The sequence below is a fragment of the Psittacula echo genome (assembly GCF_963264785.1).
Source record: "Psittacula echo genome assembly, chromosome: 2".
Lineage (NCBI taxonomy): Eukaryota > Metazoa > Chordata > Aves > Psittaciformes > Psittacidae > Psittacula > Psittacula echo.
Genome location: NC_137737.1, coordinates 127,698,182 through 127,725,863, shown reverse-complemented (window position 1 = coordinate 127,725,863; position 27,682 = coordinate 127,698,182). Strand labels below are relative to the sequence as shown.

Below are 27,682 nucleotides of genomic sequence, written 5' to 3'. Positions count from 1 at the left end.
TCAGTGCAAGGTAAACAAGTTAGAGCTGTTAACACATTATTTCATGTGTTCAGAAAACTAGCCTACCTCTAAGAGTTTGTGTAGTAACTAACTAGTTAGTGTGTAACTAAAATACTGCAATTTCTTTAGAAGTTGTTACATTCAGACTTATGTCAGTGTTAGATTTGCTACAGCCTGGAACCATTTACGCTTAACTATTTACAGCCTCTAAATCCTATTCCAGAAAAATCTCTCCAAGAATGAGATTTCATTAGACAGCCACAGCTACATGGTTTTATCTTATTCTTCCTCATCCTTTTCCCAACACAGCTTCCTCCCCATCACTGGCTAGTCCAAGTCCAAAATGTCTATGAGGAGTCTCTAAATCGAAATGTCTATGATTCTAGTCTCTAAATAGAAAAACTAATCAACCTGGCAAGAAAATGAACAGCTTTCCTCCCTGCCCTCTGGACAAGTTAGTGAACTGAACTGGCTCACCCATGGATCAAATGAATACCAAAACTAGTGGAAAGCAAGATGCAGATTCAAGGGGTGGCCACACATGAAAGCTTGATACCACTAATCTTCCTTGTAGTTTAACCCTAAAATCAGCAGAAACTTTGGACAAGTCATTTTAAGTATACGCACTCAAGCACTTCTCAAAACCAATGCTGAAAGGGGAGTGCTTAAGAAACTGTCACACAAGTTCAAACAGATGGCAGAAGTGACCAGCACCAGGGCACATTTAGGTGCAGAATTCAACAGCCAAACAAACTTGAATTTCAAAAGGCTCACACCAAGTCAGCCACCTTGGCTCCGCAGCTGTTCTGGCATTCCCTGGCCTACCATGTTCTCCCATCCCAATTGTGATAACTCACTCATGTCAAGTGTTAATTTGACTGGCATATAAATCATTATGCTAATATAATTATTTATAAGAACAGAGTGTTCATTCAGAAATGTAAGCACATACGTAAATCCCTCCTGTTTGTGACATACTTTCTTTCAAAATAAAGCCTCAGAAACTGAGATTCTGACAGTCTCAAAGTCCGCCTACTCACCTACATTGTAATTGTATTTCAAAAGACTTTTTTAACAGAAGAAGCACAAGACCACAGGTAAAAGCGCACAGCATCACAAGTAAATCAGCTTCAGTTTGCTTTTGCAGAAAGACCTCTACCATTTTTTCCACAAAAGACAAACAGGTATCAGTAACTTAGTTTTACCATCAGTGTGAAGAGCCAGAAAACCTCAAAGGTCAAAGAAGAAAGGTTTATCAAGAGAGTAATGCTCTGGCTTTTACATAGAGTGCTGTGGAAAGGTTTAGTACTAGGAAAACATAACAAAAATCTTCCCTTTCCCCTCCACCCCCCCAAAAAAACCCCAGAAGTGAAATCAAAGCATGAGAAACATTGGAAAAGAATACTACTTCATATCTTTATCATAAGATAAAAGTAGAAAAGATTTAAGAAGTGCAGTGCTAAAATGGCAGGGATAGTGCCAGCAAACATAACACTAATCTTTCCTCAACCTGTCTGATCAGAGTAATTGATGACACCAAGAGCTACAGAAGGATTGCTTACCCACACAAATCAGTTAAGACAGGTCTTAGGCAGTGATGGAAACACCGGGTTAGCAGGACACTTAGCTTTTCTCCACAGCTGAACACATGAACAGGCATATCTTCTAGAAGTCTGCTATAGTTTCTTGGTTATTATAGAGAGTTAATAACACAATGAGATCTCATTAACTTAGCTGATTTTCATAAAATAAAAGCAGATGTTACTTGTAGACAGAAGAATCTGGAACTTTAAACTCCATTGCTCTCTTAACCATTCAAAGGAGAAGAAAGGCATACACAATCTTCTAAACTGAGTATTTCACTGAAACAGTGAAAAGCCACTCTCTCTGCTCCTAGTAAAATTAGGCACCACACTGGCAAAGACTACTATGCTATTACAAGTAACAGCATAGAATCAGACCAAAGCCCCGAAGTCAGGGCACAAGTTTCTGCTTATTCAGCTGACCTACCTCATTTGATAAGAAGCAGGAATTTAATCATCACTCTGTTTGGTCACCCAGGACCACTTCTTCTGAATAGATTAGCAACCCTGAAAGCATTCATATGGCTTTGTGACAAGCCTCCAACCTGCAGAAAACGTCACAGAAGACTGAAGAGTGAGATTATCCCAAGTGCCTTACCTCTGCAAGCTATACTGAAACTCCAGCTTTATTTTAGATGGCTACAGATTTGCAAGCCACTAATAATCAATGAATACTTCAAATATGCTTCAAATAGTTTGAGAAGTCTTAGCATGCTCTCTTCAGGACAACTCTCCCTTTCCTTCACAGAACTTTTACATTGTTTTTCTGGGAAGTATATTAATGTTTTTACCTAAACTCTTCAAGCTTCATATAGTTTAGTGCGTGGAAGTAACTGGCTAATCACACCTTATGTTACTATACTGGACATCAAACTACAGGCAACAAACAATCCACAAATCACAACAGGAATCTTTATTTTCTGTTGTTTAAGACCAATGCACCTTCAAGTGGTGCAGCAAACTGATTTCCAAAATATACCTGAAAGAAGCTGTCGCAAAACCTCAGGTGTAACTTAAGTTTAAGTAAAACATTCTGAATGTTCATTTCATATTTGTTAACTGACTGTAATGATGCAAAGTATTTGATTTTCATTCAAGAGAAGAGAAATGCATGAATTCAGCTGCTTCTTGGACAAAATAGGCCAGCATTCTTCATCATGCAAAGAAGATGCTCTAGCACAGAAAGTGTATGTAGGAACGCTGGTGTCGTAACACATTGAGAGTCTTCTATGCAATTTTTCACAGCCCTGATGGAAGTGCAGCCAATTATATCAAGAATGGTCTAAGCTGCTTTGTTCAGACTCCTTGACATTTATCATGAAGGTACAGTAGATGATGGAGAGCCATGACTAATCAGCCGCAATAGACCTCAGGGACTAGGAGTTCAGTAACTTGTGGAACAGAAGTTTGGTGGGCAGCATTATGGAACCCCAGTTATAGGTGCTTGAACTCTCATGATTCTCACACAAGGCAAATAAAGGGACACTTTGCATAAGACTAAGACCCACCTACTACACCATCCCAACTTGTTTAACTGTGCTTGCTGACTCTTCAGATGAGTACACTGCCTGAAGAATCACTTTTATCCTTATCCACAGCTACTCTGAAACTGATAAAAGACTCTGAAACTGATAAAAGATCACTTCTACAGCCAAAACTTAGACATTAAGGTACCTAACCAAAAGGTTTGTGTGGTTTCCTTCCCCTCCAAAAAAAAAAAAAAAAAACCAACCCAAAACAACCACCCAGGATCAGAATTAAATTTTAAATTTAAATTATTTAAATTATTTTTAAATTATCACTACCACTAAAACCTGACTACAAGGCTACATTACAGATACTGATCACAAGATACAGGTTACAAAATTAAGCATTGTATGCTGTGACAACTGTGGTTAACACAACGTTAGACAAGCTCCTAGTAGACTCTAAAATAAAATTGTGAGGAAAGCTCTGAGCCAGTAGTCTTGTGCCCACTCAAGCTCCAGAAATATATGGCCACCTATTTATTCTCTAAAACTTGTGGTAAATACCTCCTTTAATAAAACAGGAAAGTACAGTTTTCTAGAGCATGCATCTGAAAGGTAGTATTTTCTCAACTAACAGATTCCCTTCTATTTTCTTGAGAACTGAACCCAAGAAGAACATATGAACTGCAAAACCATACCAAAGCACTTATAAGTACAACCAATATGACTATTTCTATATCCAAAAGTATGACTGCTTTCTCCTTCATATTCATTATCCAGCATGCTACCACAGTATATGAAACACACATTCCTGTGTAACCTTATCTAGGTGTTCCTGCTCTGGCAGGGGGATTGGACTAGATGATCTTTTGAGGTCCCTTCCAATCTCTAACATACTGTGATACTGTGATACATGTGCTGTCCAGAGTAATTTACTGGTGGCATGTAGTTGGAACCATTTTGGTAGGGAAGAGTTAGTTTTGATGACACTTTTCGGATCACATACACATGTTTTGCTTGAAATTGATCCAGCTCATTTTTCAAAGAAAAAAAGTATTGAACTTGTAGATTAAACTTTGTAAGTAAATTTGGGCATCTTGGGATACACTATCATGAAACTGGGAAAAAAAGAAAATAATTAAAGCAGCTAATTCCTCTCATCCAAAATGCTAAATATAGATAGCTAGCCTGTCCGTGGAATATTGTGTCTATATATGTGATCATAGATACTAGAATCCTAGAGATGAAGACAAAAATCAAACTGCTATGCCAACAGGCCACAAGACTCAGCATGATAGTTCCAAATAACATAACAAGCTGTCTTTTCTTCTGTAGAATATTCAGTGTGCACACTAAGTGCAATACTTTCATATTTAAACCAAAACAAACCTACAAGTATGTGAGCTTTATTTAACACCAGGGAGCTTAAAGAGACTAGCATAATAATACGTAAGTATTGATACATGATAGGTAACTACAAGCCACTTATTTTCCAAGGCTTTAGCAATCCTGTCAGTCTAATTAGACTGACAAAGAGCTGCATAAATAGGTATTTGATTTAATAACTCTGCATTAATTTTCTTTCCAGGATAATTCAAATTTTAGGCTACTTACGAATGCCCTAATTCCTTAAGCAACAGTACCCTCTTTACTCAGTATTATATTTTTCTGTATTGATGTCAGGCCACCTAAAAGATTTTTCCTAATTCCTATAAATATGCCAGCATAATTTCAAAAAACAAGTAATTTGTAAGTGAATGAACATAACTTCTCTGGTTAAGTCAGCCATACACAAGTCTTCAGACTCTGGGTTCTAGTCTCTTACTGTGTGGATTTTTTTTTTTTTTTTAAATAAATATGACAGAGCCAGAGCTGAATGGTTTTGCTTCCCCCTTTTGGTAAGTTGAAGAGAACTCTAGGAGAGCTTTAAGCTAAAAGCTTTGAAAGATCCACATGATAGGGAAACATAGATCACTGTTCTCCGAGCTTAGTACCGAAGATCTGCTGTACAGAAGGACCTTCATGTCACAGAACTTCAGACCTTGGTCATCACCTTGCTCTTGCCTCTCCATGAGTCCCATTTAACCACTAATTCTAGAAGTATTTCCTAGGTACTAAGCTGATGTCCTATATTAATACCTACTTATCCAGCAATAGCATTATTCTTCCAGAAAAAAAGGTTAGAATAGGTACAAGAACCTCAAATTGTCATGAAATAAGAGTTTCCACGGCAGTTTTACTAAATACAATTCCACAACCTAAACCACTGTATTTTGATACTTCACTTAAGCTTTATTGTAAAACCAAAAGAAAACTGATTAAGCAACAGCTTATCTTAAACTATGATTTAACATTTTTCAAATCTGTATCCTGACATATCACAGGAAGAAAATTTCCTAGTCTGCATAAGTTCAGTTCCAGTAATTGACAAGAGCAGCCAAGTTAGTTATTCTTGCAACAGACTGGGAGGAAAGATAGCATTACACTCCTGCTACAGTTTTATGCATCTGCAAATTATAGTAAACCAGAGATAGCTTGTTTCATACTGGGAATGGATTTTGTCCCTATGTTTTCAATATCAGAAGCATTCAAGTTATCACAGCATGAAATAACAGGTTTTTAATACTGCAGTGGATTTTATGCTGTGGAAATTGCTACATGATGCAGTGGTGACATGTTTATATAGAACACTCATGGGAAGGATTATACAAATCATGAATGTCAGCAAATGGAAAGCATCTGTTTAGGCTGTGGCATGCTGCTAAGGCTCTCCTGACTGCCAGTTTGTGATATGGTACACAGCCCAGTTGGAATCACATCAGCAAAGCAGTGACAGACTTTCATGTCACTGCCTACTGCAGAAGTTGGGCAGTCCTCAGATCATAGCTGCTAACAAAGCAAGCTCAGATTACCTGTGTTCTGCATGGAGAGCAGACAATCAGTCTTATTTCAGATGTTTCAAGGAGACAATAATAGAGCCTCAATTGAAGTTTTTATATAGAATTACACTGAGGCTTGATTAATGATCAAGGGGTGAAGAAGAATTTTCCATCACATAAACGAAACCTCAACAAAAACCCAGAAAGTAGAGACAACTACTGAAGCAACATTACATGAAAGATCCATGTCTTTATAAAACCCGTTTACAGCTTTTTGGAAGAAACATCCTCCAAGAATAGTTAAAAGCCTGCATAATGCTCCAGAGTATTAGCTTTGCTTTTGGACCACCAGTTAAGCTGACATGGAAACAACTAGCTGTATAAAACTTCACACATCTAGACACATTGTTCTATTTAAGTCAGCATTGACTTGCATCAAAAAAGTTGGCTTCAAATTGGCTGATTCAAACAATATCTTATGAATTAAGTACTATTAATTTTAATAGAAGTCCACCCACTGCTGGTCAAGCCAACCTTTTCTGGGATCATGAAGGGGAAGACAAGGAAAAAGCTTTGCCAAAAGTGGAAGAAAATGAAAGGAAAAGCAAAGCAGGACACCAGATCTGCAGGAAGCATACATATGAACAGATCCTCAGCTGGGGTGTTGACTGCTCCTTAGAAGCTTAAGCCAAGATTTCAAGTTCCACAGTTCACATCTAACTATACCTTCTTGGAGTACTTTTGGGTTTGGGTTGGGTTTTTTGGGGGGTTTTTTTGTTTGTTTGTTTTTTAATTTTAAAGTCACCTCACACTAACATTAGGAGATGAATGAAACTTATGGAAAAACAATCATGGCAATACTAGACTAAGTTCAGTTTTCTATAACATACAGAAGGTACTTTAAAAAGGCCTCTGAAAAAGTGTTATAAATAAGTGTATGACTTTGGGCCTGAAGGAAGAACAGCTGGAGAATTTAGGATCCTCCCATATTTTAATTCATGGTGATGTCATAATTTAGACTTCTTGGAAACTTTGTCAATTCAGCATTTAAACCACATCAATAGCAGTCATTAAATCTAGTGCACATCACTGTTTGCTTAAGCATCAATCTAACTTTTATGAAGGAGAACACGCAGAGCTCTTAGTTGTAAGTAGTCATATGAGCTTTCTCAGAACATTTCAAGTTGTCTTAAAATACATTTTCAGAGTTTGAAAGAGTTTCTAAACACACTATCTTCTGTGCACAGAAGTTTAAGCACTCTCTCTGCAAGCTTTACAATACATTGAGAAAAAACTGCTCTGCCATTAGGTGTTTCACAGCACAGATCTGAAGGGGCTCCTTTAGGGTTATGAAACAGCATTTTTCTTCCATATTAAAAAAAAAAATAAATCAAGTTTGGGAGGGCTTAATAAGTTTTGAAGATGAGGCATTTTACAGAATTTTGTTATGAAAAGGTAAGACAAGCCAAAGAAGGCTTAAATTGAAGTATATTTCAGATTGCTTAATCCTTTGATAGTTATGCAAGTGTATTTCATAACATTATTTGAAGGACCAAAGAACAGTTTTAGTACTAACAATGGGCTCAGTCTGACAGCTAATGCTAACCCAATTGTGCCTCATGCCCTCCTTCAACACTCCAGTTTATGTAACTCCACACCATCATGGGTTTAAAAATAAACCACACAGGAAAACAAGGTTGAGATAGAGTAAGATCACGTAACTTGTTCTCCTTGATTAGTATCTGCTCATTACAGAGACAATACCGCCCCAGAAATCATGGTAAAGATTTTCTTACTTCTCCTGGCAGCCCCCAGAGAAAGCTATGAGGACAAATATGCAGGATTCCTGAAAAAGTGTTCTTGGCTTGATTTCTTGAGAAATCTTTTTCGCCATCCTCCCAGCCTTCAAAAGGAACAATTTGCCTCCAAGGCAATTCAAACAACATTTCCAGCAGGGGTCTTAAGTATTTTTTTTCCAGAAATGTGCAAGTTTGGTATTGCAGCTATCATTAAAAGAGCATGTTAAAGCTGTTAGCATGCTGGAAGAAGACTATAGGAGGAAGGCTTGGAAACCATTCATTAACAGTAACAAACTTTACACAGATTCAGAGGTTATGCTTGCAAAGGTTTCATATCCAGGGCTAGAAAATAGGACACAAAACTTGGAACTCTGAGTTAGAGGAATATATAGTCGAAGTAAAGGATTTGTTAATAATACCCACCATTCCTGATAAACAAAAAAGTTAAAGACAAGAAACCCTCAAAGCACTGAGCTTGCAAGTGAGAGGAAGCAATTGCAAATCTCAAGGAGACAGGAATTAAGCAACAGCAGCTAGTTTCCCAAAATTAACTGACAAGAAGGGCAGCAGAATGGAGTTTATATTTACCCAGAAGTGTGCGTGGCAGTTGACCATCATGGTCCTCTCAATAAGCTCATCAGGACACTCTAGAAGATGGTGCCCAGAGACCACACCAGCATTGTTAACCAGGACGGACACTTCGCCAACCTCCTTGCGGACCCTCTCCGCTGTTGAGTAGACATTTTCTCTTTTGCCCACATCACAGGTGTATGTGTAAACCTGCAAGTTGCAATGGGGCAGCACATCTTTCTCTCCATCTCCAGCTACTAGGGAATACAGACAAGAGAACAAAAAGGGGTTGGGGAGGATATGGATTAAGTTCTTACTTGTATTATGTATTTGACATTCAAAAAAGTAGTCGAGTGGAAACAGCAAATACACTTCCACTACAGTAAAACTTCTATTTGCTTTGGTGTCGCCACAGTACACAAGGACACGTCTATTTACTATTGCTGCCAAAGCGTTTTAAGAAAAGCTGTGTGGTTTAGAGCCGCTGTCGAAGTCCCAAGCTACATGAAGCGGGTCTCTCCAAGGCACGGGGTCAGCCCGGCTGGCAGAGGCACTGACCGAACGTCCGACGGCCCCGCGCCCGGTGGAGTCCAGCCCGGAGCCGGTTTCACCTGCCCACTGCATGCGAGAATGGCTCCGGGACGCAGCCCGTCGGGCGCGCAGCCACGGCTAACCCTTCCGCGGCCCTGAAGATGAAGGGCAAAGGGCAGCGTCCAAGCCTGGCGGCGAGGTGCAGCCCGGGGAGCCCGCCCCGTCAGGCCGCCGCTTACCTCGGGAGGTGGCGGCAGCGGCCGCCTCAGCCATCTCCCGGTAGATGAGGCGCACCATGCCCGCCGTCTCCTCGTTACTCTGCGTGTTGATGTCCCACAGCACCAGCAAAGCCCGGCGCCGGGCAAACTCCAGGGCGAATAGGCGGCCCAGGCCGCTGCCCGCTCCGGTGATCAGGCACACCTGCCCCGCCACACTCTTCTCCTTGGGCCGCACCAGCCACTTAGCCGCGGCCAACACGAAAGCCCACAACACTCTGAAAGTCACCACGAAGAGCTCCAGCAGGATGTTCATGCTGCCAGACCCCGACCGCGGAGGGGGGGAACGGACCCGCGCGTCCCAGCACGGCCGCCCGCGGAGCCGGAGGGGACGGACAGTCGCCGGCGGCGCGGAGCCTCTCCGCGGTGGAGGCGGCTCCCCCTCAGCGCCCGGCTCCCCCACCTGGGGCTGACTCTGCCCGGGACCTCCCGCTACGGGAGCGGAGGGAGACAGACTCCGCTCCTGCCGCTGAGGCTGTCTCTGCGACGCCTGGGGCTGGGCTCCCCCTCCCCGCTCCGCTCGCACTCAGAGCCGGGCGGCCCCACGCCCCGCCTCAGTCACACAGACCAAAGCCCGCACACAGCACTATTCGCCCGCCGCCTCCCCAACACCGCACAACCGCGGTTCCGCTACTGCCAGTGAGCATCTTGCTCGCTCGCCCCCATATATAGGGCGGGCCCAGCGGCCGGGCCCCTCCCCCGGGCTCTCCAGCCCACCCCCGGGCCGGTCAAGCCCGCCCCGCATTCCAGGGACCCCCCGCCCCGCCGCGGACCCTCCTCCCCCCGCTCGTCTGGACCGCCCCGCTCCGCCCCGCCGCCGGGGACTGGTCCCCCGGCGTCGTAGAACGGGGCGGGCTGGAGCCCCGAGCCGCCCGGGGAGGGAGGTCCGGCTGCGAGGACTACGTGTCCCAGAGTGCGCGGCGCCCAGCGCGCCTCGGGGCGCAGCGCCATCTTGAGGCGGAGGAGCGCACCTGGTGGCGCCCCGGGGTGCCCGCGGAGTTCGCTGACTGGAGCCGCGGCGTGCCCGGGCACGGCTTCCTGTATGTGGCTGGGCAGGGCACATCCCATGGCCTGCTGCCGCCTACCGAAGAGCACTGCCACGTTCTTCCTCCCTCCGCGGTCTCCTTCCCTGCGCAACCACCCATTCTCAGAAAAGCTGTTTGTATTTGTGAACGCTGCCTCTCAGGCTTTGTAGGAATCCGGGTTCTAAAGTTCTGGGAGAAAGCGCAGAAAGCCTTTTCCTTTGGTGAATGTTGTAGATGTTTATTGCACATTTGCGGCCTTTTATAGCGTTTCTAATGAGATCAAGCAATGCAAGCTTCTGTCTTAGCATGAAGCAATGTTATTTGACAAAAATCAGCATTGACACAGCTGCAACTCAAATCTCAGTAGCATTCTTCAGTGCTACGTATGGATGCCACAGACAACAGATAGAACCAGCAAACACACAGCTCAGTGTCTGTTACCTGCAGCCCAATGCCATGCACTTTTTTTTTTTTTTTTTACACTGGATAATTCTTTTCTGCTCTAAGTTCCACTAATTTCCCCTCTTTCTGTGCCTAGGTAATGGTGTGCCAAGGCCGGAACCTTGGTGGGTGATTTTAAGAGCAACAGTAGGTGTTCACATGGTCAGGCCTAAAACATCCAGTCCGCAGCCTTCAAAATGAAACACCACTGTGGTGCAAGGTTGAACCTCCTCCTGAACCATCCCTCCTTCCCTATCTACACAATTAGCATTTTTGCACGGTGTATTGTTTTACCTGGAGCAGTGCATCCAGCTCTGGGGCCCCCAACACAAGAAGGACATGGACCTGTTGGAACAAGTCCAGGGGAAGCCATAAAGATGCTCAGAGGGCTGGAGCACCTCTGCTATGAGCACAGGCTGAGAGTGGAGCTTGTTCAGCCTGGAGAAGAGACGGCGTCGGGAGATCTTAGAGCAGCTTCCAGTGCTTAAAGGGGGGCTACAGAAAATCTAGAGAGGGACTTTTTACAAGGGCATGTAGTGATTGGACAAGGGGTAATAGGGGAATTTACATTAAATATGAGAAAGAAATTCTTCCCTGTCAGGGTGGTGAGGCACTGGCACAGGTTGCCCAGAAGAAGCTGTGACTGCCCCATCCCTGTCAATGCTCAAGGCCAGGTTGGATGGGGCTTTGCGCAACACAGTCCAGTGGAAGGTGTCCCTGCCTTGGGGTTGGAATTAGATGATTGTGAAGGTCCCTTCCAACCCAAACCAGTCTGTGACTCTATTTCAGCCAGGATGGTAAAGCCCATCCTACAGGCTTTTAGCTCAGCTTCTCGGGCTGGAATAGGAGACAGGAAACGCCTCGCAGCCTCAGCACTGCAAATTTTCACAGCCTCCTGCGCCGAAGGCTATACTGCACGGCGGAGCAGCTGCCGCCGGACCGAAATACCGACAGTCCCGGTCTCGCCGGGCGGCACCCAGGTGTTCTTACCTCAAGTGGTCGACGGGCAGACCGGCGGTCACACTGCGGCCAGGCATCGCCGCGGGCGCCCGAACTCGGGGTCCTGCGGCTCCGAGGGCCCTGCCTGCGCAGGCGGGTTCGTTAAGTCCGGCCTGCGCATGCTTCCGCCCTCTCTCTTCCGGCGCTGATCATGGCGGAGAAGGAGTAAGTGGATGTCCAGCCCTAGGATAATCCGCCGCCATCGGCGGCTGTGGCTTTGCTTGTTCCCTGTCCGCGCCACCAAGACGCTGCCTACCGCTCCCCGGTTGCTAGGCCTCCGCTGGCGGCGCAGGACGGACATAAATGACTTGGGTCTGGGAGCGGCGAGAGGATAGGGCCCAGCGCGATGGGATGGAGCCGCTGCCGGTCCTGTCTCTTCCGCAGGCAGCGGTTGTAGCCCTGTCGGTCCTTAGTGAAGTGAGTGGGAGAGCTGGCCCCCAAGCACCGCTTCCGTGGTGAGGGACTTTGGGCCCGTAGAGCTTTTCCCGGCTTGGTCATGCGGGCGGCCTGTGCCGCGCCGGGTGCGCGGAGGGGTGTGTGGTTCGAGTAGGAAAGTCAGCCGGGTGCGCTGGGGGTGCGAGCCCGCCCGGGTAATTATGGCTCTAGAAACACTGGTCTTGCAAGTTTGTCACATCTAAGAGTTTAAAAACTTGAGTAAGCTTAAAGTCCTGTGAAGTAAATTTCTACTAACCTAGTTTTTCTCTTAAAGCCCTAATTGAAAGATTAATCTGAAAGAGATGTGCCTGTAACAGACTTTTATTGCAAATTGTATCGGAACAAAGTAGGGGTAACTCTTATCATTCAAGTGATCTCAGTCATTACTGTTCTGTGCAGCTCAACGACTTGTCTGTCTAAGTTCTTTGTCTCGTATAGAAGGTGAGCTGTTCAGGCTGCATCAAGGCCTGGTAACAGTGGGAGCAAGGAAGATGTGTTAGTGAGCTGGCTTAAAGAAGTGAGGGCCATGTGCACGTTGTGTTAAGAGTTTTGCTGTGCTTGATTGTATATCATGTATAGTTTTAAAGACCAGTTACTTCAAATCGGCTAAAAGGAAATATTTCCTTTTTTTTTTTTTTCCCCAATCTGTTTTCATTTAGAGCAAAGAAGGTGCCATCTGTACCGGAAAGCCTGCTGAAGAAACGGCAGGCTTATGCAGCTTTGAAAGCCAAACGTCAGAAGAAGATTTTGGCTATAAAAAAGGTGATTGTTTCATGGCTTCTTAACTGGAACTGTTCATTTGCAGAAATATCAGACACTACTGCTGATAGAGTGCAATACAGAAGTTTGCAGCATTTAGGTCTAGCATGTTGGTATTTTCATAATGTTTAGGACTGCAGTGTTAGTCTTTTGCAAGGTGAGAGGTTTATCACTTTTGTGAGGGTAAGCTTGACATATAACACTGCTGAAGGTAAAGCAGCAGTGCTGTGTAACGGTCTTCCAGGCTCTCTAGAATATGACTGAGAGTGCTTCTAAACTCCCTGATGTAGGCAGATGTTCCTTTAATCTGTGCTATTTGTGTTAAGCTCTAGAATATGCCACAGTATGTGAAGGTGATTTCCATGTGTTAAAAGATATTTTAAAATCTTAAGTAATTTTTGAATGTATTGCAGTTCCGTAAGGCACAACGAAAACTGATCTATGCTAGAGCCCAGGCCTACCACAAAGAGTACAGACACATGTATCGGCAGGAGATCCGCATGGCCAGGATGGCCCGAAAAGCTGGCAACTACTATGTTCCAGCAGAACCAAAGCTGGCATTTGTGATCAGGATAAGAGGGTAAGATTGAATGAAGATGTAAACAATTTCATGTTTAAAGTCACTGAAATTGGCTTTCCTGCTATCTGTCTATTTTGAGGGTTTAAATATGTAAATCAAATCAAATATTCCACTGGTGGCTTGCAAAGTTGTTGGCAGGATGTTGTACATGCACCAGAGGCTTATTTAGCTAAGTGCAAAATTATTACGCTGTCTGTATTCTGCTTTAGGAATCCCTGATTTTTAAGAAGGCAGCAAGGCTACAGATATATGCAGACAGTTGTCCTGTTTTGCCTTAATTTTGATAAAATCACATGCCAGTATTCCCTGACATTCTGCAGGCTTTGTTTGAAGTGTTTGTTTAACTGTTCTCTGGCAAAGTATTATAGGAAACTAACAAAAGGTGCAAGTGGAAGAATTATGTTCAGGGAAAGCACAAGGACAGTTGTAAATGGTTTCAGTGTAATGCTTATTTCTAATGTTTTAATACTGAAATGTATAGAAATAATTTACTAGGTTTGCTTTGTGTAATTGGTAAAATAGTAATGTGTTTCATATGGAAATAATATAATTGTTTCTAACCTGATACTTAGTGTTTTCTGGGACGTAGATAACTGAGGCTTTTTTCCCTATGTTCTCTAGCACCAATGGTGTCAGCCCCAAAGTCCGCAAGGTGTTGCAGCTGCTTCGCCTGCGTCAGATTTTCAATGGCACATTTGTAAAACTCAACAAAGCTTCTATCAACATGCTGCGGATTGTTGAACCGTATATTGCATGGGGGTGAGTGAAATGGCCAGTTTTATCAAATTGGTGTCTTTTGCATTTTGGTGCACTATACTTGAAGGTTTTCCTTGTGTTAAATCTTTTTCTGTCTTCTGTGTGCTTTTCCTGCTTTGAATTGAAAGCATGATTAAGGCAGTGCTTTAAAAGGTGATCCTTGCTAGATACAGTTCGCTCTCATACTGGCGTCCTTGGGAACTTGGTGTGAGGAATGTTTGCCTCACTTGCTTTTCTGTTTACATTTGGGACATGCTGAATTGATCTTAAATTGTTTGTTATGGAAGTTTCAGGGGTGTTAAGTTGGAGTGTGGCTTGCAAAGACCTACAATTTGTTTCTGATTATTTTTCACTTGACTGTTTCAGTTATCCCAATCTGAAGTCTGTGCATGAGTTGATCTACAAGCGTGGTTATGGCAAGATCAACAAGCAGCGCATTGCTCTTACTGATAATTCCCTGATCCAGAAACGCCTTGGTAAATAGTGCTTCACTTAGAAAAAAAGAAACTAACTTGTTGCATTGTTTGGATCGTTAATGTGAAGATGGACAACTATCCTTATTGTCTCTGGTGAACAGTAGTGGTTGGTTAATCTCTCCTTGTTTCTTAACAGCTTAATACAGAGCAAGCTGGAAGTAGCTTTCGTTACAAAGTATTGAAAACCAGTGTAAAGAATCAAATTTTAGCATTTTAAATTTGTAATTTTAAACGTAAATGCCTTGACCTTTAATAGGTCAGCAGATCTTTCAGTAATGGAAGGGTGCTGCAGGAGGAAAGAAACCTATCATAGATAGCTTTGAGGTTGTGAATGCTCCATCCTTGGCAGTGTTCAAGGCCAGGTTGGATGAGGCCTTGGGTAGCATGGTTTAGTGTGAGGTGTCCCTGCCCATGGCAGGCGGGTTGGAACTAGATGGCCAACTTTATGAAGTTTAACCATGCCAAGTGCAAGGTCCTACACCTGGGTCGGAGCAATCCCAGGCACAGCTATAGGTTGGGCAGAGAAGAGATTCAGAGCAGCCCTGCAGAGAATGACTTGGGGGTGTTGGTCGATGAAAAAATGAACTTGAGCCAGCTTCAGTGTGCGCTCGCAGCCCAGAAAGCCAACCGTATGCTGGGCTGCATCAAAAGCAGCGTGACCAGCAGGTCGAAGGAGGTGATCCTGCCCCTCTACTCTGCTCTCGTGAGACCTCACTTGGAGTACTGTGTGCAGTTCTGGTGTCTTCAACACAAAAAGGACATGGAACTGTTGGAACAAGTCCAGAGGAGGGCCACGAGGATGATCAGGGGACTGGAGCACCTCCCGTATGGAGACAGGCTGAGAAAGTTGGGGCTGTTCATCCTGGAGAAGAGAAGGCTGCGTGGAGACCTCATAGCAGCCTTCCAGTATCTGAAGGGGGGGCTATAGGGATGCTGGGGATGGACTGTTCATTAGGGACTGTAGTGATCGAACAAGGACTAACGGGTTAAAACTTGAACAGGGGAAGTTTAGGTTGGCTATAAGGAAGAAATTCTTTACTGAGAGGGTGGTGAGGCACTGGAAGGGGTTGCCCAGGGAGGTTGTGAATGCTCCATCCCTGGTGGTGTTCAAGGGCAGGTTGGATGAGGCCTTGGGTGACATGGTTTAGTGTGGGGTGTCCCTGCCCATGGCAGGGTGGTTGGAACTAGGTGTTCTTAATGTCCTTTCCAACCCTAACTATTCTATGATTCTATGATCTTAAGGTCCTTTCCAACCCTAACTATTCTATGATAGCTTTGAAGTCTCAAACTCAGTATTAGATACTGTTTGGATGCTGGAGAGGAACTCTTCATCAGGAACTGTAGTGATAGGACAAGGGGTAATGGGTTCAAACTTAAAGAGGGGAAGTTCAGGTTAAATACAAGGAAGAAGCTCTTTACTGTGAGGGTGGTGAGATACTCGAACAGGTTGCCCAAAGACATGAAGAATGTTCCATCCCTGGCAGTGTTCAAGGCCAGGTTGGACAGAGCCTTGGGTGATGTGGTTTAGTGTGAGGTATCCCTGCCAATGGCAGGGGGGTTGGAACTAGGTCATCTTAAGGTCCTTTTCAACCCCAACTATTTTGTGATCTGGTAGACAGACTTCTAAAACTTCCTGTTAGAAGAACTAGCTAGTAAAAGTGATTAGTGTATTTAGTTAAAACAACATGTGGTGGTCAGTTGTCAAGAAATAGACTGTTCTAGGAGGCTTCTTGTTTTCCAGTCATGCTAGGAGTGAAAGCAAGCAGACATGTCTCCAATTCTTGGCAGTTGATTGCGTATCACTTCTTATTAGGCTGTCACATTTGTTCCTTTTCCAGTGCAACAGATAATCAGGTTCTGAGGGTACAACCATTATGCTATGATAAGTTTTCTTTTTAACATTGTATTTTATGACCTGTTGACTTGTCACTGAAGACTCTGGAAAGGCATTAATGAAATGTGTGGTGCACTGCTCAACAGAATAAGTAGTTCAGTGAATTTCCCTGAGCTACACATAACTATGGTTTAAGTGTATTTAATCTAGCTTTTCTTCAGAAAACACAGTCTTTTTCTAAGATTCACTAAGTGGGGTTTGGTTTTGTTGTTCTTCATTGCTGGCTACAAATACTCAACAGTTGAAATTGGTGCCTCTTGCGAAATCTAACAACTAAGTAATGCTGAGTTGGCTGCAGCTAAGCCATTTGAATTGAATGGGTGTCATGATAGAGTGGGTGCTTTCTGACTTTCTGAAGCTTATCAAATAAGTAGGTATGACTGTAATGGTGTGATAATTTATAGCTTGTTATTGACCATTGGCTCTGTAGTCTTTCTGAAAGGAACATTCTGAATTTTAGGAAAACTTGGTATCATTTGCATGGAAGATGTGATCCATGAAATTTACACTGTTGGCAAGAACTTCAAAGTTGTGAACAACTTCCTCTGGCCCTTCAAGTTGTCCTCTCCTCGGGGTGGAATGAAGAAGAAAACGATCCACTTCGTGGAAGGTGGGGATGCTGGTAACAGAGAAGACCAGATCAACAGACTCATAAGGAGGATGAACTGATGGTGAGCTGTTACCAAAGGTTATTACTACCCATTGTTCTATCTGCTGTGTAGCCTGCTGCTGTTACTGACTGAATGTTCAGGTTTAATACATACTCACTCATGCTTGGGTGGTACCTACAGTATAAAGCTACTTGGGCAATAGTGTTTATTTTTAAAATCTTAATAAAGCTTAAAACATTTGTGAGGAGGTTAAATCTTCTTTATAGGTGGTCTGTTTAGGAAGTTTAAACATTGCCAATAACTTTTCATTCACCCATAACTTGTTTTAAAACTTTATTTGGGTTTTATGATGAGAAGCCTTGATCTCTGCTAAAATTTTCAGCTCTCATTAATGAATTCTGAATATAATCAAAGCCTCGTGATTGCAAGTAGTAGGATTTTTGGTTTGGGTTTTGGTTTGGTTTTTTTTTTGGATTGTCTGATTTCTGCTCTGAAAACCTGTTCAGAACTGGGAGAAATTAAATTACCAACTTAGACCATATTAATCTTAGAAATTTTCAGCTGCTTCAAGCTTCAGAATGATTTGGTTTAAGCTTTCATATTAACATAACCAAGATGGTAATTTTGAAAGTCTAATTTGACCATTTGAATAGTCTACCGTTTAGAAATAGGAGAGTTTATTAATACTTAAAGCAGTTTGACAGTGATGGCTTTGTCCTGAAGTTAGTATCTAGTTCAAACAATCTGTGTTCCCATCTGCTGTTGTCATTCTGCTGTTCCTGCTTTGATGAAAAGTCTGCCATTCAAAGCTAAATCTTTTTTTTTTTTTTTTTCTTTAGTTCTCATACTTCCCATTGACTTTTCCACTTCTCTTTACACACCAGAGTAGCTTTGGTGTTGCCTGTATCTTATTTTCAATCAAGGAGAAATGCTTTTGTGGTATGACAGCTGTGCTGGAATTTAGGAAAACTTCATTGTGTTGGAATGCTTGGAAAGAATAACAAAGACCCAATTTTCCCCAAGGAAAGGATTTTGGTTGGTTTGTTTTGGGTTTGGGGGTGTTGTGTTTGTTTGCTTGCTTGTTTTAGGGGGTGTGTGTTTTTTAAAAGTAAGATGTGCAGTTTACTTAGGAATTCCTAACTTCCAGAGGGTTGGTTAATAAAAATACAGTGGGTAGTGATGTGACTTTACAGCCTAAAACAGGTGCAGTTGCTGTTTGTGGGAGTTCTCAGAAATACGATTTTTTGAAAGGTGCTTCTAAGCCTTTATAGCCAACAGGGCAAAGCAAGTTGCGTTTACGAAGGTCTGCTGACTGTCCAAGGAGCTAAAGGAAACTTATGAAATATCTTTCCATTTGCCTGGCAGCTTTTTTTTATTCTTGAAGCCTTTTTGTAGGCTGTTCTTTCTCAGTTTCTGCTCCCCCAAGCTTCTTGCATGCTGCTTTGTTGGCTCCATCTATGAAGCAGCAGAGTTTTAAAGCACTTGGTTACATGGCACATGGAAACTTGTGCTTAGGAAAATTGTTGTTTACTGGGGACAGTGTTTTTGTAAAGCTTTTTAGCTGTACTCTGGGAAGAAGTGGGCAACATTGAGAAGCAGAATTGCTGTAATGTTTGGTGCCTGAGGAGATACTTTACTTACACTAACTTTCTTGTAGAAATTGTGCTGCTGGTGGCATAGACTGTTAAAAGTTCAGTACCAGCAGACATTTCCCTTAAGTTAGCATGAGGCAGCGTAACCAAGATTGAGCTAAGCTACTTTCACTGTGCTCTTGTCTGGTTTCTGAGCATAAGATGGAAACTGCTGTTTTTAATTGAAAACCTGCAGCTTTTCAGTCAGTGTGGATCCTTTCTCCTCCCTCTTCACTGCCAAACACCAAAAGTATGCTGGTGGTCTTGAGGGGTTTCTTCCCTTCCTACAGGAAGGAAGCTTCTAGTTCACTACTGCAATGTCTATAAATGCCTGTGAGAGGAGTAATGTATTGGCAGAGAAACTACAGATATTCAGCTGGTTGCTTGTGTTTTTCATTGGACTTCTAGCTCAGCATCCCGTATAGGTAGCAGACATCAGGGCTTTAATCTGTCTTTCAATTTAGGAAGTGACCTTACTTCATGCTTAGAAGCAGTTGGTCTGCTTGGACTGCAAACAGACAGACCTCTGGTATAAAGCTGAGAAAACTGATCTTGTTTCCTGCACTTTATATTTCCACTGTTTTCCTACTGTTCCGAATAGAGTACGTGTCTGAAATACAAATAATGTACACATAGAAAATAGGAGAATGTTGTAGTTTCTACTGAGGAAATGGGCAGCTAAAGTAATGGTAATACTCTGTACTGTAAGTTCTGAAGGTAAATATTCCTCTTCCCTATACGTAGATGGTTTCCTGCTGTTTGTCTTAATTTTATATTTAAGTGACAGTCTTAAATCTGAAAAAATAAAAAGACATCCAGTACCAATTTGTTCATATAGATCGTGAAAAACAGCATATTACTTGATAACAAATTTTGACAGTCCAGTATTGGCAAAATACTGAATTTCATTAGTTCTCAAGCAAATTTTATGGGAGCTGGTCTTAAGTCTTTTTGGCTTTCATTGTTGTATGTAGACAGTCCATAAAATGTGATGAAAATAGTTACCTAACAAAAGTTAGAATACTCACAGTGCCTCAGTATGTCTTTAAATATCGAGTTCCCCCTGTTAAGCTTGTAGACAAATAGGAAAATAGGTACCAATAGTTCAAAGCAGAAATATTTATTCTGTAGTTCTGGCACGTGACTTTTGAGTGAAGAGATGTTAGTTATTGTCTGCAAGACTATTGAAATCTTAAATTCAGTTAAACAAAGTTAGTATTTTCAGCCCAAATGATAAACTGTAGAAATGCGTTAATTCTTTGTGTGGCCAAAATAGCTTCAGATTCACATGTCTAATAATACCTTTTTTTTTTTTTTTTTTACCTTTCAGATTCAGATGCCCAGCTGCAAACTTTGGTCTTTTAATAAAACCATCTTGCACAAAACAGTGTTGTCTCGATTGGTTTCATTTTGTGACCCTCTTGTGGATGTAGTTGCTAAGTTAACTTCGGAGTAACCTGTTTCAAAGAACCATGTGTAGTTTGAAGTAAGAGTGTATGAATAATATTCCTTCACCTTCATTTGGAGGAAGAAAATGTGGAAGGATTTGTGCAGCTAGCACATTAGGCTTAGGGTGGCAGCAATTACTTTGTTGTTATTAAAAGTACAGCAGATGACTGAGCTGTGTGCTCTTGAGTGGGCAGGATTCCTGTGTAGTTATAGTGTACCAGGAAGCTGTGCAAAATTTTTGTATATAAAGAAGAGGTAAGAGTAAATCAGTTCTTCACTTAAGATATTGACTAATTCCTTCCAGCTCTGAACGTCTTCAGGTATTTTTTTTACCAGAGGAAACACAAAACACTTTAACAAATAGCAGAATTTTTCCACATTGTAAACAATTACTCCGCTTTATATTTGTTTGCAGTGTTTTATTTCAAATATTACAGAAGTGGAGGCTATGGGATTGATGAGGATATGGACAGTTGTTGATACTGTGCATGCAGGTCTGGCAGAGTACATATTAGAAACCCAGGGACTGGTAAAACATGTAATTCAGCTTGTGTTCAGGCTGACTGCTCATGTTATGAACACTTCAGTGATGGAGCCTTAGCCTGAGGAGGAGGGGTTTGGTACAAGAGCTCAACAAGCTGCCTCTGCACTGATGAGCTTTTCTCAGTGACAGACTGTATTTACATAGTTTATTAGTGAAGGATGTCCACTTAAAAATCACTGGCATTGTTTATTTTTTTTCCAATTTGCACAAAAGCTCATAAAGCTTGCCGAAAGCTAGTTTTGATTTTAAATAATTGCCAATTATGATGGTGGCTTAACTGAAAATAGTGGGTGTGTTTTTTTGGTTAATGTGTTTGGACACTGGAGGGTTTCCAGATCCTTGGAACAACTGAATTCTGAAACCTGAAGTGACAATTGTGACTTGAGCTCCAAAATCTGGTAATGCAGCTTCTGTCTTAAGCATGAAAGTGCCAACACCTTTGTCCATTTAAGATAACCGCCAAGTCAGAAGAACTTGGCAGTTCCTTCCAGTTACTCAGTGCAAGTAACTGGACTACTGATAACGTGCCTGGAAAGGGTTTAATGAGTGAATGAAAACTATAGAACTGCTTAATTTGTTAGGCATCTCTTGTAAAGTGATAAGCAGACTGATCAGCAGGTAAATTCCCATTAAGTTGCTGGATGAGGGGAAAAGAATGGTGAAAATTATAATAATAACTTTGTACTATTAATAGGAGACCCCAGTTTCTATCTTGTGATCTTGTAAGAGTAGTCTGACTCCTTTCAGCTTAAAACTGCACCAGTGGGCAATGAAATTGATGTATCTGAGAAGTTTTGACTTCAGTGTCTTTGTTTCAATTTGTAGAGTTCTGTTACTTTGCTACAAGGTTCTTGGTTATTTCCCTTTGATTCGTATATATTTTTTTTGTATATTCTTAGCAGAAAAGCATTTAATGGATATAATGAAGCCATGCAAATAGATAGCAAACTTTGTATGATAGGTATAGAGAATAAAAGATTAGCTGGTGAAGTTAAATCATATCAGACAAACAAGACCTAATAAGAATGCTCCGTAGGTCCTGAATTTTGTTTTAAGGAGCACATGCACTGAAGTGTTAGTGAGAAGAAAAGTAGTTTGGTGTTCAGAGTACTTGAGCAACTCATTTTCCTTACCTGTCTCTGAAATGCACTTTCAAATAACAGCTGCAAAATGTTGATACGTAGTGTGGGAACTCGCATGAAAAGCATAGCTTCGTTTAAGCTGGTAACCCTGTATAGTTGATCACCTTTTATACCAGCATTGCTTTCAGGAGTTTTAATGTTACTCTTTATGCGTGTCCCATAGTAGGCAATTTTAGAAACAGTTCATGATCCAATAGTTAAGGTCAGAATTTGCACTGGAAATGAGGCACGATCTGCTTACTTGATGCATGAATAGTACATTTTAGGGCATTTATGAGGTAATTTGAGTGAAAAATGTAGCTAATAAAGCCAATCGCTTGGTCCCCAAACAGTAAATAGTACAGATCATTTGTCAACATTCTGTGACAAAGTTCAGGTTCTTGTGAACATGCTGTTGATTTCTCCCTGTCCATAACTGCCAGCTGATGACACATTCTGAAATAAAATTTCGATGAACTCTTATCCTTGTTCAGAATGACCAACATCTTCCTTTTTCCCTCAGAACTGAAGCCAGAAGCTTTACCTAATAGCCTTTGAAGGAGCAGCAGGAGGCTTTGAAACACTAACAACTTACAAATTTTTCAGGGATGTGAAGGTTTATAGGCTTTACAGTTAATTGCTGTTCATTTTTTTGCTGGTATCCAGCTTGTACAGCCTGCTTCACTATCACCAAGTGTAAAGTCATACAGCTGGAAACAGAATGGGAGCCTGTCCCAAGAATCAGTGTTTTGAGAGAAAGTTGGGAGACGTGATGGATAGTCAGCTGAACGTAAGCTCCCACTTGGCCAAATGCAATTCTTGGATGCATTAAAAAGGGAATATCAGATGCTATGGGGGAGGTAATACTACTTTTGTTCCAGTAGTGCTTACACTAGTGCCAAATGCAGTATCCAGTTCTTGTGCCAAAAATCAAGCACATGCGTTGTAATGCTCAGAGAGCTTACTTTAAAGGCAGACATGGTTATGAAATGAGTATCTACCTATAATTACCTCCATAGAGAAAAGTAGTTTGATAAAAGAGAATTCTTGATGTAACAAAGCTATAATAGGATGAAATGTCTTGAAACTGAAGCCAGATAAATCTTGGCTTTAAGCAAACAATTTTAATGGAACAATTAAACACTTAACCAGTGGTGTGCCACAGTCTCTCAGCAGTCATTTCTAAATCGAAGTTTGGGGATTTTTTTCTTACTTTGAAATGCATGCTGTACTTTTAGGAGATTTGTTGTGGGAAGTCTGGGAGCCTTTCTTACTCAGCAGAAGTTACTAAATGCAGGCTCTTCAGGTACTTGAGGGGTACAAGTTAGAGACTTGTTTTAAGGGTCAGAGTGAAATTCAGAATGGCAGCAGTGAGTGTAATGTGGTTCACAAGGGAACTTGGGCTAATGTAGCACTAAATTCACCTGAACCTCAGCGTAAGTAGTGCTCAGGAGAGGAATGGTAGGGCTTTGAGTATCTTTTATGGGCTTTACTGCTTTCAGCCATTTGGAATCCATATCGCACAGCTCTCTTCTCAGGACTGGGACCTGTGTGTTTTTCAGAGAGGCAGGGTTTACTGTCAGTTCTGAGACCCCAGCAAGCAAAGTGGTCTCTCTGCTTCACATAGCAACTGGTTTGCTTGTGCTTAGGAAATAAGATACATGGGTTTTGTTCAAGCCATTCTTTCCGTCTCCCAGTTTCAAGAACACTGTCCTTTCCACAGAACTGTAAGAAAATCTTTGCATGTTACTCCTTATTGAAGCTGTGCCAAAGGCTAAAGCACGGGGGAGATCCTGATTTTAGATCAGGAAACTGCAGAGCAGACAAATATAAATCTGCAAACAGTCGAATTAGGAGGGAACAAAATTTTAGCCTCCCAAATCCCAAGCAAAATGTTCTGCTCAACAAGTTTTATTAGGTGCATGTTGTGGGAATTTCTGTGTCATCAGGGATCTTCAATGTGATTGTGCCAGTTTTCTTTTGTGAAGTTCCTAATCTTGGCATGACTATTCTTTTTTCATGACTGAAAGCTGAAAAATAAAGTACTGAGCTTATGAATGTGCTAAGAAGGAACAAGGATGTTCAGAAGCAATTTTCTACACAAAGCTCCTGTCATTTTTCAGTCTATCTGTAGATGATGACACCAGCCATTTCTAGCCTGATCCATGAAAACGAGGAGCACTTGTGACCTTGGTCATATTGCAAATAACAGCAAATTTCCAAAGTTGAGAGCTGTAAGCAATTTCCCCTGAATTATTTTTCTAAAGATAAAAAAAACTCCACAAAAGCAGGTTTTTTATCAGTTCTTTTATCTGCTCAGTATTTCTTCATATGAACTATTCATTGCACCAAATGTATTTCATTATGAAATAAGTAGGTACTTTGGTGGAGGAAACAGTGAGAAACAGGGGAGTGTGCAGTCTTAGGGCCATGGGGTGTATATGGGGAAGAAACCACATGCGAAGTGAGAGCAGAGGAGGAAAAGGGAGCAGAGGGAGATGTAAGCAGCAGCATTACTCTTTGCTTGCTTAGCACTGTTTCGGCAGTGCAGAGGGGCTGTAAATCCAGTTTAACTAGTCAGAATGCCACATGCTTTCCATGCTTCCCATCCTGAGTTGCTCTGGCAGTCAGAGGCTTTTTGCACAACTTAACTAGTGTTAGGAGTCTGCCTGGAGCGCTGTTGGCCATCTCCTGATAAATGCCCCGGCTCTGCAGCTGTGTCATGAAGCTCTGCCCATGGCACGTTTCCACTCCTACTGCACTTTATTAGGAGCTGTGCAGGGATTACCGCACTCTACCATATCTGATGGTGTCTGTTATCCACAATATTATTCTCTTTTTGTTTGTTTTCTGTTGCACAGTAAAATCCAGTTGAAGTTTTCAAGTCCTGATCACTCTAAATCTCATGTATAGAATACTGCAGTAGTACCTAATAATTTCAGCACAATGCATGTTTAAATTTTTGATACTAATACTGTATATCACACATCATTATAACAAAGCCTCTAAGATAGGAAGAAATAGGATCTAGTGAGCCAAGACAAGTATGAAAATGGGATTCAGGGAAGGCTCTAAGCATCTCTAGTTTTAGTTTGATAAACAGACCTTTCTTTTTTTCTTCCTTCAACTTCTTTTGCCAAGTGTTATTTAACACAACTGAACTGCAAGAGGACAAGTTTAACTTCTTCTCATAGCAGATTGTAATACTGGCAGTTTTTTGTACCAGCCCTAATATAATTTTGACTACATTTTTAACCTGATTTCTTTTTTCCTCCCTATCCCCTCCTACTACCACTGAAATATATTTTGTGAAAGGAGAAAGAAAAGTTGGGTGGGGCTTTTCTTTATACAGATGGTCTATTAATGCACACACACACCTTTTGTGGAAGAAGCCGTCAGGAATGAAAGCAGCATAAATAGTGGGTGACGGGCATAGGAGGTGGTTTTTATGTATTAAAAAGAAATTAAAATGATTATATAGTAGTGTCTAGCTCTTTAATATTCTTTAGGAGACTAAAGGAGCCAGGATGTGTGGCATTTACTTACAACCCAAAGTGTTGAAGGTGAGGGGGGTTTAGCTCTGATTTGAGTACAGTGTTAACTGGTAGATGAGGTTATTTTTATTATTATTATGGTTTGGTTTTCATGATTGCTTTGCCATTTCAGAGTCTGCTGGTTCTTTGAAGCTTCTGCATGGTCTCTGCTGTTTTTCTTGTGGCTATATCTGAAACTATTGCTCCTAATTAAGTATCCTGAGGACATGAAAATTGGTAGACAAAAGTTCTACCACTCCTTTAATCCTTTTATTTTCTTTTACTTCCTGTATAAAACTGAAAATTAACTGGGTCAGTGTAGAATGAAATTAATAACTCCAGAGAATATGTGTTTTGAACAGTACTTCCAGGCTAGTTTGTTTGTAATACCTTATGAAGGAGGACTGAGTTAACTGCCTTCTAGTCTCTCTGTCCTAACATCTGACTTTCTGCTGTTACGGTGTTCATTTCTACTCTGTTGGATTGGAGTCCCTGGCTTTCCCAAATGCAGGCTAAATGTTTATAGCTACTGTCCTACAGCTTCTTTTTCTAAAGCCATTGTGTGGCAACGTCCTTCTTAGTGGACTTTAAAGTACGTCACCACTGATATCAGTACTATGCTTTTCTTTCTGCTGGAGAACAGACCTACACAGGCAACATGACTTGCCAGGGATTACCTGGCAGGCTGGTAATGGAGCCAAGACTCAGCCTGCAGGAATGAGAGGGGAATCTGCAGCCTGGAAGGAAGTCTCTAAGCGGTGTCAGGGAGCCAGTGGCCGTGGCTGGGAATGGGGTTTGTGCCAGTGAGGATGTGAAACCAGGTCTCTATGAACACAAACGGGGAGATGTACCTGTGAAACTACAATTGTGATTGCTCTCTCCCTCTCCCAACTCCCCAGCTGAGCTATCCCTGCAGGCAGGGTTGGGACTCCCCCTCCAAAATCCTGTCCTGGATTTAGTCGTCTTGATCATGAATCCCTGACTCAGGATTTCGGAGGTACTTGGAAAGGTGGTAATAGCCTGTGCTTTTTTTAAAACATTAGTCAGTCTAGCATGCTTACCTGGGAAGAGGTTACCTCTGTGTACTCAGTAATTTTTGGTGATTGAGATGGGTTCACACTCACATATATCAGGCTGCAGCAAAACTGACCTACACTTCTTAGAAGCCGAGCTTTTCTGAGTAATGGTTATGCTTTCTTTTGAACTCGGTATTACATATGGTCCGAGTTATCCTACTGGCTAGAGTGTCTTTTGTTTGTAGACATCTATTGTGGATGTTAAATAAATTTAGACTTGATATAAATACAGAGATTTTCTCTGTCCTGCCAAAATAGTCATTACTCTGGACAAGCACAGTATGAGAATTTCAGGAGACAGTTTTGGCTCTGGTAGTCCTGTAGGACTAAGCAAGTAGATAGGCTTTAGATACCCATTTGAGTACATATCTGCAAAGGGAACTGGATCCAGAGCCAGGTCTGAGGCAGTAGAGTTTTCAGTTGAAGTGAGGGTTGGGCTGGAGCATAAGAGGGGTCGTATCCTTGGACTACTCCCTCTTAGGTCTGCTGTTTTTCATATATTTAAATGACCAAGGCCCTCTTTTGAAAGTTACTCACTACTTGCTTTTATTTAAATTGGCTTCTTTTCTTGCAGGTTTTAGTCCTGGGTTCTGTGAAAGCTTAAGCTGTGAAAAATCATGGAATGGGAATGCAGCAATACTTTAATTTCTATCCCTTTCCTTAACGTGCTTCTTTTCACCAAGCCCACTGATTCTCCACTATTCAAGTAATCTAGCTGAGTAATCAGTGATGTCGAAGTAGCAAGCCAAAACCTGAGATAAATTTGCAGAGTTTTTGTTCTGGATGCTGTACTAGCACTTTCTGGAAGATTGTTGTTGTACTGAGGAAACTATAAACTAAAATGAATGGATCTTGTAAATCAAGTGATGGCACATACAACTGATCTTTAAAATATAGTGTATAATGTTACACTGAAAACATTTATATGTAGTTGGATTTAAAGGCACCTTTTGTTAAATGCAGAGATTATTTCTGTTCATTCCCTTGTTGCTTTTTTTTCCTCTTTCACAAGACATGCGTGCTGAGCAAAATGGGCTATTTCTGCCTGAATTGTGCTTTTCGGAATGGAAATCTTGATTCTAGTATTTAGTTTCTTATCATGTTTTCAATCTGAGCATTCCTGAAACAAGATTTTGCAATGGGAATAAACTTAACTTGTGCTCAGAAGCTGAGCTTTTGAAGTGAATATATATATTTTTCTCAATGATAAACTGTCGCTTCTGAAAAAAACTGAAGTATTCAATTT

At 41.8% G+C, this 27,682-nt stretch overlaps 2 protein-coding genes across 9 annotated transcripts in view; one reads left to right on the top strand and one right to left on the bottom strand.

Moving 5' to 3' along the window:
• Positions 1 to 9,704, bottom strand: part of RDH10 (retinol dehydrogenase 10) — a 30,973-nt gene extending 21,269 nt beyond the window's left edge. For 3 of the 4 annotated variants that reach the window (XR_013956222.1, XM_080610386.1, XM_080610387.1), the window contains exons 1-2: positions 9,071 to 9,704; positions 8,319 to 8,557 (exon numbers count right to left, since the gene is read on the bottom strand). Coding sequence is in view for 3 of the 4 variants with exons in the window: in XM_080610386.1 (XP_080466512.1) it covers positions 8,319 to 8,557; positions 9,071 to 9,362 (531 nt within the window). In the remaining variant the exon portion in view is untranslated. The remainder of the gene's footprint in view (positions 1 to 8,318; positions 8,558 to 9,070) is intronic. The other variant, XM_080610388.1, reaches the window with a different exon arrangement.
• A 1,973-nt stretch (positions 9,705 to 11,677) lies between these two features.
• On the top strand, positions 11,678 to 20,100 carry RPL7 (ribosomal protein L7). 5 transcript variants are annotated; one of them, XR_013956223.1, is made up of 8 exons: positions 11,678 to 11,736; positions 12,666 to 12,768; positions 13,179 to 13,345; positions 13,967 to 14,104; positions 14,468 to 14,577; positions 16,932 to 17,159; positions 17,922 to 18,117; positions 20,044 to 20,100. XR_013956223.1 is itself a non-coding variant. In XM_080610390.1 (7 exons), the coding sequence occupies exons 1-6, from the start codon at positions 11,723 to 11,725 to the stop codon at positions 17,138 to 17,140; spliced, it is 741 nt and encodes a 246-aa protein (XP_080466516.1). In that variant the 5' UTR covers positions 11,678 to 11,722; the 3' UTR covers positions 17,141 to 17,159; positions 20,044 to 20,100. The 5 variants fall into 5 exon arrangements, 2 of the variants coding, with proteins under 2 accessions (XP_080466516.1, XP_080466515.1); XR_013956224.1 differs by having other exon boundaries at positions 11,679 to 11,736; positions 16,932 to 17,142; XR_013956225.1 differs by having other exon boundaries at positions 11,679 to 11,736; positions 16,932 to 17,142; positions 19,178 to 20,100.
• The last annotated feature ends 7,582 nt before the right edge of the window (positions 20,101 to 27,682 follow it).